At 39.5% G+C, this 14,236-nt stretch overlaps 1 protein-coding gene across 1 annotated transcript in view; it reads right to left on the bottom strand.

Annotated features, from left to right (window-relative positions):
- Positions 1–1,597: 1,597 nt before the first annotated feature.
- The window catches only part of LOC145405500 (uncharacterized), a 128,202-nt gene continuing 115,563 nt past the window's right edge, over positions 1,598–14,236 (bottom strand). The window contains exons 8-9 of the mRNA XM_080276848.1: positions 6,512–6,675; positions 1,598–1,689 (exon numbers count right to left, since the gene is read on the bottom strand). Coding sequence (XP_080132974.1) covers positions 1,598–1,689; positions 6,512–6,675 — 256 coding nt within the window. The remainder of the gene's footprint in view (positions 1,690–6,511; positions 6,676–14,236) is intronic.

Genomic DNA, 14,236 nt, shown 5'->3' with positions numbered 1-14,236 from the left:
CAATCGGATTGAACCTGTGCAGGTTTATATCCAAGGGATGGCTGGGGTTTATTGCTCACGTAATGCCACTCAGGGATGAGTGAGGCTGGTGACTCTCACCTTAAATGTCAGGACCAACTTGCCTAGCCCCGGACTCCTACGTTCCTCATAGGACAACACTGGATTAGATGACGGATGGATGGATGGATGGACCAGCTGTTGGGAGCAAAAACAAAATATATTAATCCCTTGAATTCTGTTAGCTTATTCTTCCTACACCCAGACGTGTAGTCATCACAGAGAAGACTTTAAGTAGTGGAGGTGTCAGCAAAAACTATGTCTAACACCTGGAGTTTCAAAAAAAGATCTATAAAACTGGAAAAATAATATATCAGTGATATCCTCTGACTGAACGGGCAGTGTGGTTAATAAGCCATAAATGCTGCACAGTGTACTATTTACTGCAATATGTTTGCCGCCTAATTGTATGCTACCTATATAGGGATCCATAACTTGACACCTAACCACCCCACCCATGCACCAACCTTTTTATTAATTAATTATTTAACTAGTTTACCTTCTAATTTAATACATTCCCACAAATCAGGTGTTGTATCATCTGCAACACGATACGCTTGAAAATATTAGAATGTCAGTGAGAAAGAGATATACGATAATAAACATATTGATGTGAGCTGTAACACCAAATCATCTCCCTTCCCTAATGCCAGCCAATAACGTACAGCCAACACCAAAAGTCCTGTCGCCTCTCCTGTTTCTTTTCTAATTGTCTATTCTCTATGAAAAATAGTGTGGTGAATCAGCAGCAACCGACACTGATGTCAGTGTCTGTATCTGTGATCACATCAAATGATAAGTGTTGGTTACTCTGGATTCATGTCACTAATTTTCAAAACCCGCGATGAGAAGAGCAGGAGACGTGACAGAACTTTTGATGCCGAGTACAAATTTCTGATCAGGCGACGGGGCCTGGCCTCCCATATAATTTTATTTAGATAAACTTATACAAACTTTAAATGTTCGTGATATCACAATTTTATATCAACCCACACCCATTTCGTAGTATTTCCGTATCATATAAAAAATATATATGTTTTTTTTCATTTCGCGTCCTCCCTGCTGTGTAAGAGCGTCCACATATTTTCATCGCCTCCAGATGCTACTGTTAGTGAGTATAATAGATGTGCTGTAATGCAAGAAAAATGGAGGAGTGAGTTAGCTGTCCACAAAAGAAGCTTTTGCCGTATTTGAGATTTATTTTGATGCTGGGATTATGAGAGGTATGGGAATGAATGAAATAGCTTCATGGAGTGAGGAAGTGAAACGAGTAATGGAGAAGGAATACAGTGGCTGGATGGTGTAAAGGCCGTTTGAAACTTACTAAATTATCACTCTACTGACGGTGATTCGAATGCAGACCCTCACGCTCCACATGCGCTCACGTTATGTTTGAGTAAAAGAGAGAAGCCTCGTTGTGTACTTGGAATGCAGGCTTATATAAGCCCCATAGTACTATTCTTTTCTTTCCTTCATGATTAATTTGATAAGTGTCGAACGTACACACACACACACACACACAGACACAGACACATGACCATCACTGAGGATGCTGGTGGCAGAACCCGGAGCCCGTCCCCGCACCGTGCAACGGCAAGGACATTGGCAGCTCGGATCGGAAGTCCTTCTCATCTGAGTCATATAATCAACAGTGTGTTCACGTGGCACACCGCTGCCAGCTGCTAAGGAGACCGTACGAGACTTACTAAATTAATGACTGCACTGGCCAGGATTCGAACGCAGGCCCTCTCATTCCACATGCGGTCAGGTTAAACTTAAGCCAAAGAGAGGATCCCTGACTGCTTCTGGCAATGCAGGCTTATGTAGATCCCATCACAAAGAGAACGAGAGATGCTGAGGATATTGATAGGAGGAAGAGATAACTGCATGTTGAGAAGAGGTAAGTGAGACATATAAAGAGAAGATGAATAACTCTGAAAGATGCCTGAGCTCATAATGGAGAAAAGTATAGGAGACTGTTTAAAAAAAGTCACGAAAGTAAAAGTGAGTGGTAGGGGAGGAAGGATAGGGGTGAAAGCAGAAAATTATTGAATCCTGGCGGAGTAGCGAGGTAATGATCAAATGGAGAGAGGATTTTGATGACCTTTTCAGGGAACAAGAAAAGCTATTATAATTGGTAAAGGAATGGGTGTGAGATGATGGGAGACGAGAAGGATGGAAAGGATTAGTAGGATGGAATGATGTGCGGCACTGAGAGGTCAGAATAAAAAAAAAATAAACACTAGGGATTGATGGAAGATGTGGCATGAGTTGACTGAATTGTTAAGTAATAACTTGGCACTGCCACGACTCAATCATATGACGCCGAAAAAATAAAAAATAAACTAAAATCAGTATACAAGAAAAAAACAATATCTGTCTGCAAAAATAAAGAACATATATATATATATATATATATATATATATATATATATATATATATATATATATATATATATTTTTTTTTAATCAATCAGCTATGAAAAATGTTAGCTGGATAGCCATAGGTTCCTCCAAGTGTGGAAGACAGTTAACACTACCCCCCTGTGGCTGAGGAGAAACCTCTGATGCAGGTCTCCAAGACTTGGACACTCGACCAGCAAGTGACAGACAGTAAGGAGAAACAAGCAGTCATCACAATACGGCTGAGTCCCATCACACATCAGAACCAATAAGTAACCCGTGAGTGCCCAATGCAACGTCGGGCAACAGTCACCTCCTATCTTCCAGGAATGGAGGCGCGAACCCTTAGCGACACCACTCTCTGAGAAGTCTTTTATTTAATATTAATATCAACGTTTCACTGCCCTTGTCAATAGGGAAGAACAACAGATTTTACGGAAGGAGTCATATCAGTAATAGAAAGTGGGTAGATGGCAGAGGATTGTCGAGAAGACACAGCTTCAGCTAATGTAATCGTCCTCTCACTGCATTCCACACCTATATGAGCAGGAACCCAACAAGAGTGAATTAGTTTACCTCGGCGCTGAATCATGGAAAGCCTCTTGCAAACGGCATGGACCGGAGGAAGAGCCGAATTAAAACACTCAAAGGTCAACAGAACACTCTGAATCACTAAAACCGCCAAGGAAGTTTCTCTGTGTGCTAAAATCGGATAAAGGGCTATAATGAAGGTAGTTCATTCTGGACGAAAAACAGAGGCATCTAGAGGAAGACTTCCTCCCCTCATAAAATTTTGGAACACCACCTAAACCTGATACTAGTGTCTGCCTTCAAACTGACTGTATATACTGGGATGGTGCCTCTATGAATGGAGGAATGTTCTAAACGAAAATGATGAAGAGACTAAAGACTCAACGTCCCAAACATTTCTGCAGAACCGCACATTCGCAGGGAATCATGGAGCAATCCTTGGAAACCAGATGGCACAGGTAGGCACTCGGTAAAAGATTTAACTGTGAAGGGGAGATAGTGATTGGCTGGATCTGGAAAGCTTGCAGATTAGTCTGGAAAGATGGGAGAGTGCCAGAGAACTGTAAGTCGGGTATAACAGCTCTCTTGTATGAGCGGACGGGGGAAACAGAGGGTGAGAGCCGAAAAAGTGGTTGGAGAAGTTGAATGGGATTATCCGCGCGGGAGTGGGCGTAGATCAGATATTTTCTTTATGATGTATAACAGAACAATATTTAGGGAAAGAAAAGAACTTGCATGGTGCCTGTATGTACCTTGAGAAAGCATATGATTGAATAGACAGACAGAAATAAGGAAGATCCTCAGAATATCAGTAAACGAGGGGATATTTTTGAATACTGATAAGAGTATATTACTGAGGGAGGAAAGCATCTGTGCTTGTGGAAAATACAGTAAGTGAATACTTTAATTTGTGGTGTTGCTATGGCTGAGCTCAAATATGTAATTAGAAATGGTTATGTTGTGAGGAGAAGATGGAGAATGAAAGCCTATATAGGAGAGCGCTGTATGTTGGGTGGACCGGGACACTGAGGATGAGGTGGAGGGATGGAGAGGAGAGGAATACAACAAGGCTGGTTTGAACTGAAGCGTGGGCAGACCGATGACAAACAAGGGTGGTTTGAGTTGAGGGGAGGGCAGCCTGATGACGAAGAACACGGTGACACGGAAGCTGCTTGACCTTGGCCAATCATTCGTGGATCAAGGTATCTGGCTATAAATACGAGGATAGATGGATCGATTTTACAGAACAAAAATACGTTTCCCTTTGGCATCGCGGAGAGTGCTGCATATGAAACCCATAGTTTACACTAGATAAGAGTTTGTACCCTTGTTTTCTCCATAATGAAATTCTTATTCAATAAGCCAATGGCCAGTAGCTTGCTCGTCATTGATACTTCTCCTTGGCTCAGATAAGCATATACAGTGAAATGAGCTATTTCCAAATATCTGTCCATTATTTGTCTGATGCTGTATCGTTAGAGCTATGTCCACGTCAGTACGATATCCAAACGTTCCTGTCCCTATCTTATGACAACCCATTCTCTCATGAAGCACCACTCTCTCAAACGCCCCCTACTTTAATAACTTAATCACAACAGCATATTGTTTTTATTTTTGTTACCGCCATAAGATTTCATTTAGCTTCTAGGGAGACAAGTGGCAGTAAAGAGAATTAAACTTCTTGTTCGTCAATGATCTTCATCTTTTATTTCTTCCATTGCCAGTGTTCCTAAACTCTTCAGAATATCCAGAACTTTTCAGCAAACTGCCTACGTGGCCAATCGATGCGTATCACCTGTCTTTAATATACTTTTTTAAAGTGCAGTATCGCAAGCATTAGGGATGAATTAGTACAGTGGTGTTATGTGCTATATTCTTGTCTGCTTATGAGATTTCTTAAAGTCTCCTCTTAAGTGATTAATTTACCCTATTACGCCATAATAATCCATTCTTTGTGTTATTAACGCAAATTGTTTCAACATTAATATGATAACAAGAAGCGGTGCCAAGGCACAGCAAATCCGTCCCCGGCAGTCATTTTAGTGCTGACTTATAAACACAACAGGATATCTAGTCAAACAATTCACATCAAATTTGGAGTATATCGGGTGAAAATTAACGATTATATGTCCATGGCCTGCAGTCCTACCGGAACCAGGTTCAAATCCCCGCTGGGGCAGGAAACAGTTTAAGGATTTGAATTCATAAAAAGCTGACTTTACTAATCTACCAAAAGACCCGACGACATGTAAAAATACCCCAGCTAATACCAACACACCAGTCCTGTATAAGAGTCCTGTATGAGACAGTCCTAGCATGTATTCAATATGGATGGTGGGTGTTAGCGCCAAAGTGGTGGCATGTAGAGGTGTATGGAATGTAGGAGGACTACTGGGCCTTGAAAGCAGGCTGTGAAACCTATGCCCAGAGTCGGACACGTAAAAAAAAAATGAAATTTTAGGCTCGACCCACCTGATATTGACCACCTATCGCTATCTGGAGGGGGTGACCCCCTAGACGTACTGAGGCATGTTATTGGATGCAGATTTGAAAGATGCACCTTTAGGCTTTGGTTTCATATTGATATGACGAATTTAAAATGAGCTATGGCAAAAAAAAAAAATATATTTTTTTTCCTTTTTTCTTAGTCTGGGGGCACACAGCCTGGGCCTTTCCCCATTTTGGCCCCAAATTTAATCAGGTGATCAGAGGGTCATAGTCCATCATGCCGGTAATTTTAGTCATCGCACCAGTAATTTTCGCATAAAGTTGTTAACAGAGAGACAGACAGACAGACAAACCGAGTGAAAACAACACCAGTCCCCAATCCCCTTTGGGGCGGGGACGGGTAATTAAAATACAACAAAGTCTAAATGTATAATGTCAAAACAAATTCCTGGATATCAGGTACTAAGAATTTCATTGTCAGCAGGAAACAGTTCTATGAAGTTTTATAATTATGTCAGCAAGGACATGCAATAACTGCAAGGATACTCCAATAACTTACAACTTATTTACAACTTCGCGATTTAACTTAGCACTAGTGCTTTCACAGCCTAGTGCAAGAAACATGTCTTCTATCTATGATATATATCAGTGTAATAATCTGCTATAATATAAAGCACAATAGTAACAATATAAACTTTCCTAATAATCAGCTTCAGTGAGAATAGGAGAAACTGGAGTATCAACTTGAACATCTGGAGGCAGGGAGGGAGAGGGTCTTACCTGGGGTCGTGGAAGGAAGATGGGAGAGCAGGAGGATTAGCACGCCTGGCCACCACACATCACCTGGAAAGCGGAGTTAAACACATTATTAATATTAACCAAGCATGGATTAGGAGAAAGAAATAGGAGAATGCCACAAACATTTACCTACTTAACCTCTGCGCAACGTGGAACTAACATTATATTCCATGTAATGAGATGTAGGGACCAGAATGCACCGTATTTACGCTCTCATGCTGATTATAAAGCACACTTGCAAGTTATGTATACCCCAGCCAGAGTAGAGCCTCACCTGAGACCCTCAAGAAGGTTGGGTATCGAGGGAAGCTGGATGTGCAAGTGAGGGACAGTATGGGGTAGTAAACATCACGCCTAGCCACGCCCACACCACACCCAGCCACGTCCACACAGCCCTGGTACACGTCCATACCACAACCGTCCCCACGCAGGGCAGAACTGCCACAACATTGACCCTCACCGCATCACACCCACTTTGTACAGCTGCTGCTGACTCCTCCCCGTCTAGTAAAGAAAAGGAATGAAAGGGCAATCATAATATTGACCGAAATGTCTGCCAGAAATCATGTACAGACCTCCCACTGCTGACTCCCCCCCAGCTGAGAAGACAGAACAGTCATGATTATGACCGAAACCGCCAGACACCATGTGAAGACTACGCAGATTCCTTCATAGGCAATATCAGTTGTTAAATAACATTTAGATTATCTTTTGTACTGTAATCTTAATATCAACAGATAATTTCATTTCAGTTTATGTGTGCCCTTTAGCAATGAAGGGGTTAACGAAGGTGACATCGAACCCTTCATAGTTTGAAGTCTCTCTTATGATTAATAAAACTTAAAAAATGTCACGGTACTGAGGAAGTAGCAGTAATTTCTTATTTCTTATAAATGCACAACACCTGAAAGCGTGGCAACACACACATATAGTAGAGGTCGGGGTAACAACTTCAGTGGCAGACAAACTGTAGTTCATTACATGTATATGAGTACAGCAATCGCCTGTCAACAAACAACCCAGTTTTTCTCCAATATTACAGAAATCTAATCAGCTTACTGGTAGTATTTTTGGAAGTTTCTGCATCAGCGTGGGATGGATAGTTCTTAAGAAAGTATAAGAGTATTCCAATATTTAGGTACGATTATTCAAGCAAAGAAGTGATAGAGCTCATGTCACTGCAATTCAAACTGTTTCTTAGGTATAGAGTGCTGAACACTCCCCATGTGACACATAATAACCATATGTGTCCTGTTTATCTTCAGGGAATTCAGTCTATAATAGATTATTTTGCTACATATTTGTTCGTACTTGCCAGCTGGCACACGTCTGAAACAGGTAGGCAACTTAATTATACACGTTCAAGTCATGTCTTGTGATTCCTGAATGGTAAATGATCCCTTGGGCCGAGGGACACCAATTTCAGCCTCTGGTAGTGACCTTCATTCGCCCAGTCTTTCGTGCATGGGTATGAGAGGCATTTTGATGTGTACTCTGCAATAGGGTGAGAAACACATGGTGAAAATTCGTGTCAAAAAGCTAAGTCTGTACAGTATGGTATCGAAGAAACTTCACCTGAGGCTGAATAAGTTAGAGCACCTGAAAGAACATACTACAGTACCATCTTAACCTTTTCCTCCGAGCACGAAATTGTTGTCATCTTTGCTGCAACCCGAAGATTTTACCTATATATAATTTACTCATATGGTTGCCCCCTGATAGCCATGGGTTTAATGAAGGCTATTGCTCACCTCCAAATTCGGAAAATTTCTCCCAAGCTCAATAAAACAGTCTGTAGTTACAAAAGGATACTGAAAACATCACATTGAAAAGAGGGTTTTAACGGCCTCGCTATGTGCGATCAAGCCCAGTGCAAGAGGACTGGGGACGCCACACCCGCTGCTAACCTAACCAACAGAGGCCAACATTGTACTAAAAACTCCAATTGATATATTTTTAACAAAACCCAGAATTTTGCTTAAATTCCATACTTCACTGAATTGATATATATATATATATATATATATATATATATATATATATATATATATATATATATATATATATATATATATACACCGGTATATATATGTATCTGTATCTATCTATCTATATATCTATATCTATATCTATCTATCTATCTATATCTATCTATCTATCTATCTATATATATATATATATATATATATACCAGCTCTGCTGTCGGGCCCTGCTGCGGATGTCTCTGATTGCATTGCGCAGTTGACCCTTGTGCGGTGTGGTGCGGTGAGGATCTGTCCGTTCTCCCCTTGGGGCTAAGATGCGAATGAATGTGTTTGAATGGATGAGTAAATGGGGAGTGTGTCGTCCTGTCTCGGCTACCTCTCTTTCCTTGGGGGAAGCAGCCTAGGTATATATATATATATATATATATATATATATATATATATATATATATATATATATATATATATATATATGTATATATTATATATATCCCTAGGCTGCTTCCCCCATGGAAAAGGAGGTAGCCGAGACAGGACGACACACTCCCCATTTACTCATGCATTCAAACACAGTCAATCGCATCTTAGCCCCACAGGGGAGAAGGGACAGATCCTCACCGCACCACACCACACATGAGTCAACTGCGCAGTTCAATCAGTGACATCCAAACCAGGGCCCGACAGCAGAGCTGGTTTACCCCTGCCTCATCATAATAGACTCTATATATATATATATATATATATATATATATATATATATATATATATATATATATATATAATCTAATTTTGGGGGGATTTTTGTCCCATGTGTTTCATACCCTATCCTAAAGTCATTGCTCTAAATAAAATCGTAATATCTTCACAGTATGTTAAAAAATACCGTAATTATCGCGTACCATTCATGTGGTACAAACCTCAGGAGAAGAGCACAGGTTCTAGAAACATATATTATATATATATATATATATATATATATATATATATATATATATCAATATATATATATATATTTATATATATATATATATATCATCATCATCAGCCATTACATGTCCACTGCTGAACAAAGGCCTCCCCCAACTTTTTCCACGAATTCCTTGACTGAGCCAATCTTTGCCACGTTTTCCCTGCAAATTTTTCTATCTCATCTCTTCATCTCCTGTCTGGCCATTTTTTGCTACGCTTACAATCTCTTGGTGTCCAGGCAGTCAGCCTCTTGCTCCATCGGTTATCCCTTATTCTTGCTATATGGCCTGCCCATCTCCATTTCTGTTCTTTTATAACCTCTATAATATCTTTGGCTTTAGTCTGCTCTCTCACCCAAGTTGATCTCTTCCCGTCTCGTAAAGATATTCTCAACACTGACCTTTCTATTGTTCTCTGAGAACGGATTAATTTATTTTCCATTGATTTTGTCAGTTTCCAGGTCTCACAACCATATGTCATAGCTGGATTTATGCATTCGTTATATACTTTTCGTTTCATACAAACTGGCAAGCTACTTTTCATAATGTCTCTGTGTTTACCGAAAGCTTTCCATCCAATTGTAATGTGTCTTTTTATTTCGCTATCACAATCTTTCGTTAATCTTAGTATTTGTCCCCAGTAGCTGTACTCCTCACCTTCTTCAAGAATTTCTCCATTTATTATTATGACGCTCTTTGGTGTTTGTGGATTAAACATTACTTTAGTTTTATTCTTGTTTATCTTCAGTCCTACTTTCAGACTTTCTCCGTTCAGGTCATTTAACATTTCTTGAAGTGCCTTCGCTGTTTCTGAGATTAGGACAATGTCATCTGCAAATCTTAAATGGTTTAGCTTTTCTCCATATTTGTTCACTCCTTTGTTTTCCCAGTCTAGCTTTCTGAAAACACTTTCTAGGCATACTGTAAGTAATTTTGGTGAAATTGTATCTCCTTGACGCACACCCTTCTCAATTTTAATTTTTTCCGAGTCATTATGTAATTTAACTGTAGCAGTTCCCTCTTTATATACCTTTTCGACCAGTTTTACAATGTTCTCATTCACTCCTTGTTCTCGCAATTAATTTATAATTGCTATGTGGTCCGCTGAATCAAAAGCCTTTTCATAATCAGCAAAACCTAAGCACAGTGGTTTATTATATTCTGTAGTTTTCTCAATTAGCTGGTTCATTGTGTGTAGATGATCAGTGGTCGAATACCCGCTTCGGAATCCTGCCTGTTCACGAGGTTGGTTTTCCTCCAAAATTGTTGTTATTCTGTTCGTAAGGACTTTAGTGAAGAGTTTGTATATGACTGATAATAAGCTTATGGGTCAATAGCTACTAAGATCTTTAAGTCACCTTTTTGTAGGGTAAAATAACTATTGCATTACACCATGTTTTAGGAATTTTTTTCTGTTTTATACAGTGGTTAAATAAGTGAGCAAGCCTATTTTGTACTTCTACTCCTGCATCCAACAGTAAATCTGTTACTATTCCATCTTCTCCCAGAGCCTTCCCTCTTTTCATATTTTTGAGACAAATATTTACTTCATCTGGTGTTACCTCAGGTATTTCACTTGTGTCAACTAAAAAGTAAGCTATTGCTACTACTGTCTTTGATGCATACAGTTCTTTGTAAAATTCTTCAACTTGCATCACCATCTTATCTCTGCATATAATGATTTCACTGTTTTTTTCTTTCAGTGATGTCATTTGTTGCTTTCATAGTGCCATTTTACTTCAGACCTCTTTCAGACTTTTTCCATTTTTGATGGTTTCTTTGATCTGATCCATGTTTCTGTTTCTTTTTTCTTCTCTTTGTCTTTTGTTGATAAGCTTATTTAATTCCGCTCGTTCTATTTCGTCTTTCTTTGTTTTTACTTTCATTTCCTTTCGTTTTTTCATAAGCTTGAGTATATTTTCTGAATATTTCTAGGCTTTGGTTATATTAGGTTTTCCTACTACCTCCGCTGATTCTCTTAGCACTTTTGTTAGTCTGTCATTCAGCTCATCAATGTCACACTCAGTATTACTTAGAGCCTGAAATCTGTTCCTTATTTCCAACTGAAAGGCTGCATTGTTTTCGTTTACTATTGTTGGGCATATCTTTTAATCTTTAATCATCTTCTTTCTTTCACTTCTGAAATTGAATCTGGCTGTGCAACCCACCATTCTGTGATCACTGCCTATATTTACTTTGTTGATAACTGTGACATTTGTGATCGTGTTATTTTTATCTGCTATAATGAAGTCAGTTTCATTCTTTGTTTCTCCATTTGGGCTTCTCCAGGTCCACTTTCTCCCTGTTCTTTTGTGGAAGAATGTGTTCATTATTCTCATGTTAAACATTTCAGCAAAATTTACCGACATTTCTCCTCTTTCATTCCTTTCTCCCACTCCAAAATTTCCCATACATGCTTCTCCATTTTTCGACTTCCCAACTTTTGCATTGAAGTCTCCCATGAGTATAGTATATGTTGTCTTTTCTTCTTCCATAATCTGGGAGATATCATCATAGAATGTTTCTGTTTCTTCATCTGGGCTTTGAGAAGTTGGTGCATATACTTGTATTACTTTCAGGTTATATCTGTTGCACAGTCTAATGACAACAAATGCTGCTCTGTCAGATACACTGCTGAATTTAACAACGTTGTCAGCAAGATTTCTGTTAATTAGAAATCCTACACCACTAACTCTTTCATTTTCTCTTCCTCTGTAGTATAATAGGTGTTTGCTGTCTTCGAGCTGAATTACTTTTTTTTCCTTTCTGTGGATCTCACTAAAACCTACAATATCCCAGCTAATGTTTTCCAGTTCAGTCACTGGGTTATCAAGTTTGTACTCTTCTGCGAGGCTTCTTACACTGTATGCATAGGTCGTCATGGATTTCAATTTGTTTAATCCCCAAGAGCCTAATTTTCCAACATAGTGCCTACTCACTTTCGGTGGCACACTGCCCGTAAGCACAGGAGGCAGTGCGGTTGGACCTTTAGTGGACGATGATCCAACAGGAACGCCCGTCAAATCATTTGCAATTGAACTCATGCTTGGTTGGGAGGATTGTGGCAAATAATCTCACCTTCCTGCCACATAGTTTCTTATGAGATGTAATTTTTGTGTCACTTTATTCGTTATATTCAGTGGAGCCCTATATATCTATAGGGGGTCCCATGATCCGCGCCGTCTAAGACGGTACCTCGTATATCTACAAGGCCTTCCTCTATCCGCCACCCAGGGACGCGCCAGGTAGCAGAGGGATCCTGCCCCTGGAAATATATATATATATATATATATATATATATATATATATATATATATATATATATATATAATCAACTGTTGAAAGTTCACAGCAGGACAGATGCAGCCTATACATCTCTACCAAGTGGTTTAGGCTGTCTGGTGGACATTGTGTGTAGGGTGAAAGGTGCTTGTAAGGGTGACTGTAATACTGGAGTGGCTTTGGATGTGTGTGTAGTCTGTGAACCGTGTGTTATCACCCCCGCAAGCCGACTGGGTGCAATCCTACTTTATAGTATGCGACACTGGTTCAGCCACAGCACACCTGACGTCTGTCAAAGTATTACGTGACCAGGTGAACACTCCCAAAGTTTATTACCCTAGCGGGGCGTGAACCCTCGTTCTCCCGTGTTCGAAAACACACACTCTACCACTGTACCACAAAGGCTCTACATATCTATCTATCTATATATACAGTATATAGATAGATAGATAGATAGACATATCGATAGACAGATAAATATTAATGATGAACAGGTGATAAAAAAGAAGCACTTAGAAAGTGCAACACTAGCATCCATCACCTGATTTAAGGGCCGCATATTTGAATTTACCCTGTGACATTGACTTTTAGCAGATTACTTTCAGAATCGAAATAGTTCTTGTATAACTCTTAACAAACTTGTGTTCTCAGTGGATCAGAACTGCTTATTTTGTCCAGTCCGTGAAATTTGACCTCTCCCTATGACACTGGCTTTTGACTCACTACTCTCAAACCTGAATCCCACCGTAATTCTCTAACTGTTAACCTTTTCCAAAATTTTTGTGCAAATTGCCTAAAAACTGTTCAAGTTGACCTTAAAATTTAACCTTGACCTTTGGCCTACCGGTACTGTTCTCAAATAACAATAAAGCTACTCCTTAGCTGGCTCTTAACATGTCAACAAGTTTAGTTAAAACTGGATGAAAACTAATTGAAATATTTTATTATCCACTTAGTGGTAAAATCTGATTGTTCCCTGTGAGCTGAAAACCTTTGGCACTATTTTCAGAAATCGATTTCTAGTTTCCTTGCTGACCCTTAACTCTTTTCCAAAGTTCGGTGTACAGCGGTAAATAAACTATTTGCGTTGACCTTCTCGTTGACTGTTGAACAATTGTTCTAAAAAACAAGAGCTCTACTCTGTCTGACCATCAACTGTTCCAGTAAGTCTGAGTGAAATCGGTTGAAAACCGAGTTATATTGTTAGTAATCACTCACCCGGGTCAAATTTTGCTCATGTCCTGTGTATTCGACCTTTAACCGATTGTTCTCACAGTTGAATCACATGTATCTGCTGCTATCTTTAATCATTTACCAAAATTGTGTCGGAAGTGCATAACCACTTAAGTTAATTTTGCTAGGTCGACGGTTGACCTAGCTCTGTGATCTTGACTTCTGACCTATTGTTCTGAAAAACAAACGGTTTCTTTATGGGTTCTCCTTCCATCTCTCCACCAAATCCGGTTAAAATCAGCTGAAACTGTTTTTCCTATTTTGATAACACACACACACACACACACACACACACACACACACGCACGCACGCGCGCGCGCGGGGGAAAAAGTAAATATGGGACAGACGTCCCTTATTTCCCCGCGATGTGACGATTGGGAACGCCCACGACCCAGAAAGATGAAAATATAGTGTACGAGCTTAATCAAATGGTCAATATTTTAATTATAAGTCAACAATAAACATATATCGCTGTGTTTCTTTGGTATTATTTTTATCTCTTCAGCTACTTCATTATGGTATTACTAAAG

The sequence above is a fragment of the Coenobita brevimanus genome, chromosome 67 (assembly GCF_032717465.1).
Source record: "Coenobita brevimanus isolate Jiangsu-jjx chromosome 67, ASM3271746v2, whole genome shotgun sequence".
NCBI lineage: Eukaryota > Metazoa > Arthropoda > Malacostraca > Decapoda > Coenobitidae > Coenobita > Coenobita brevimanus.
This window is presented reverse-complemented; position numbering and strand designations above follow the sequence as displayed.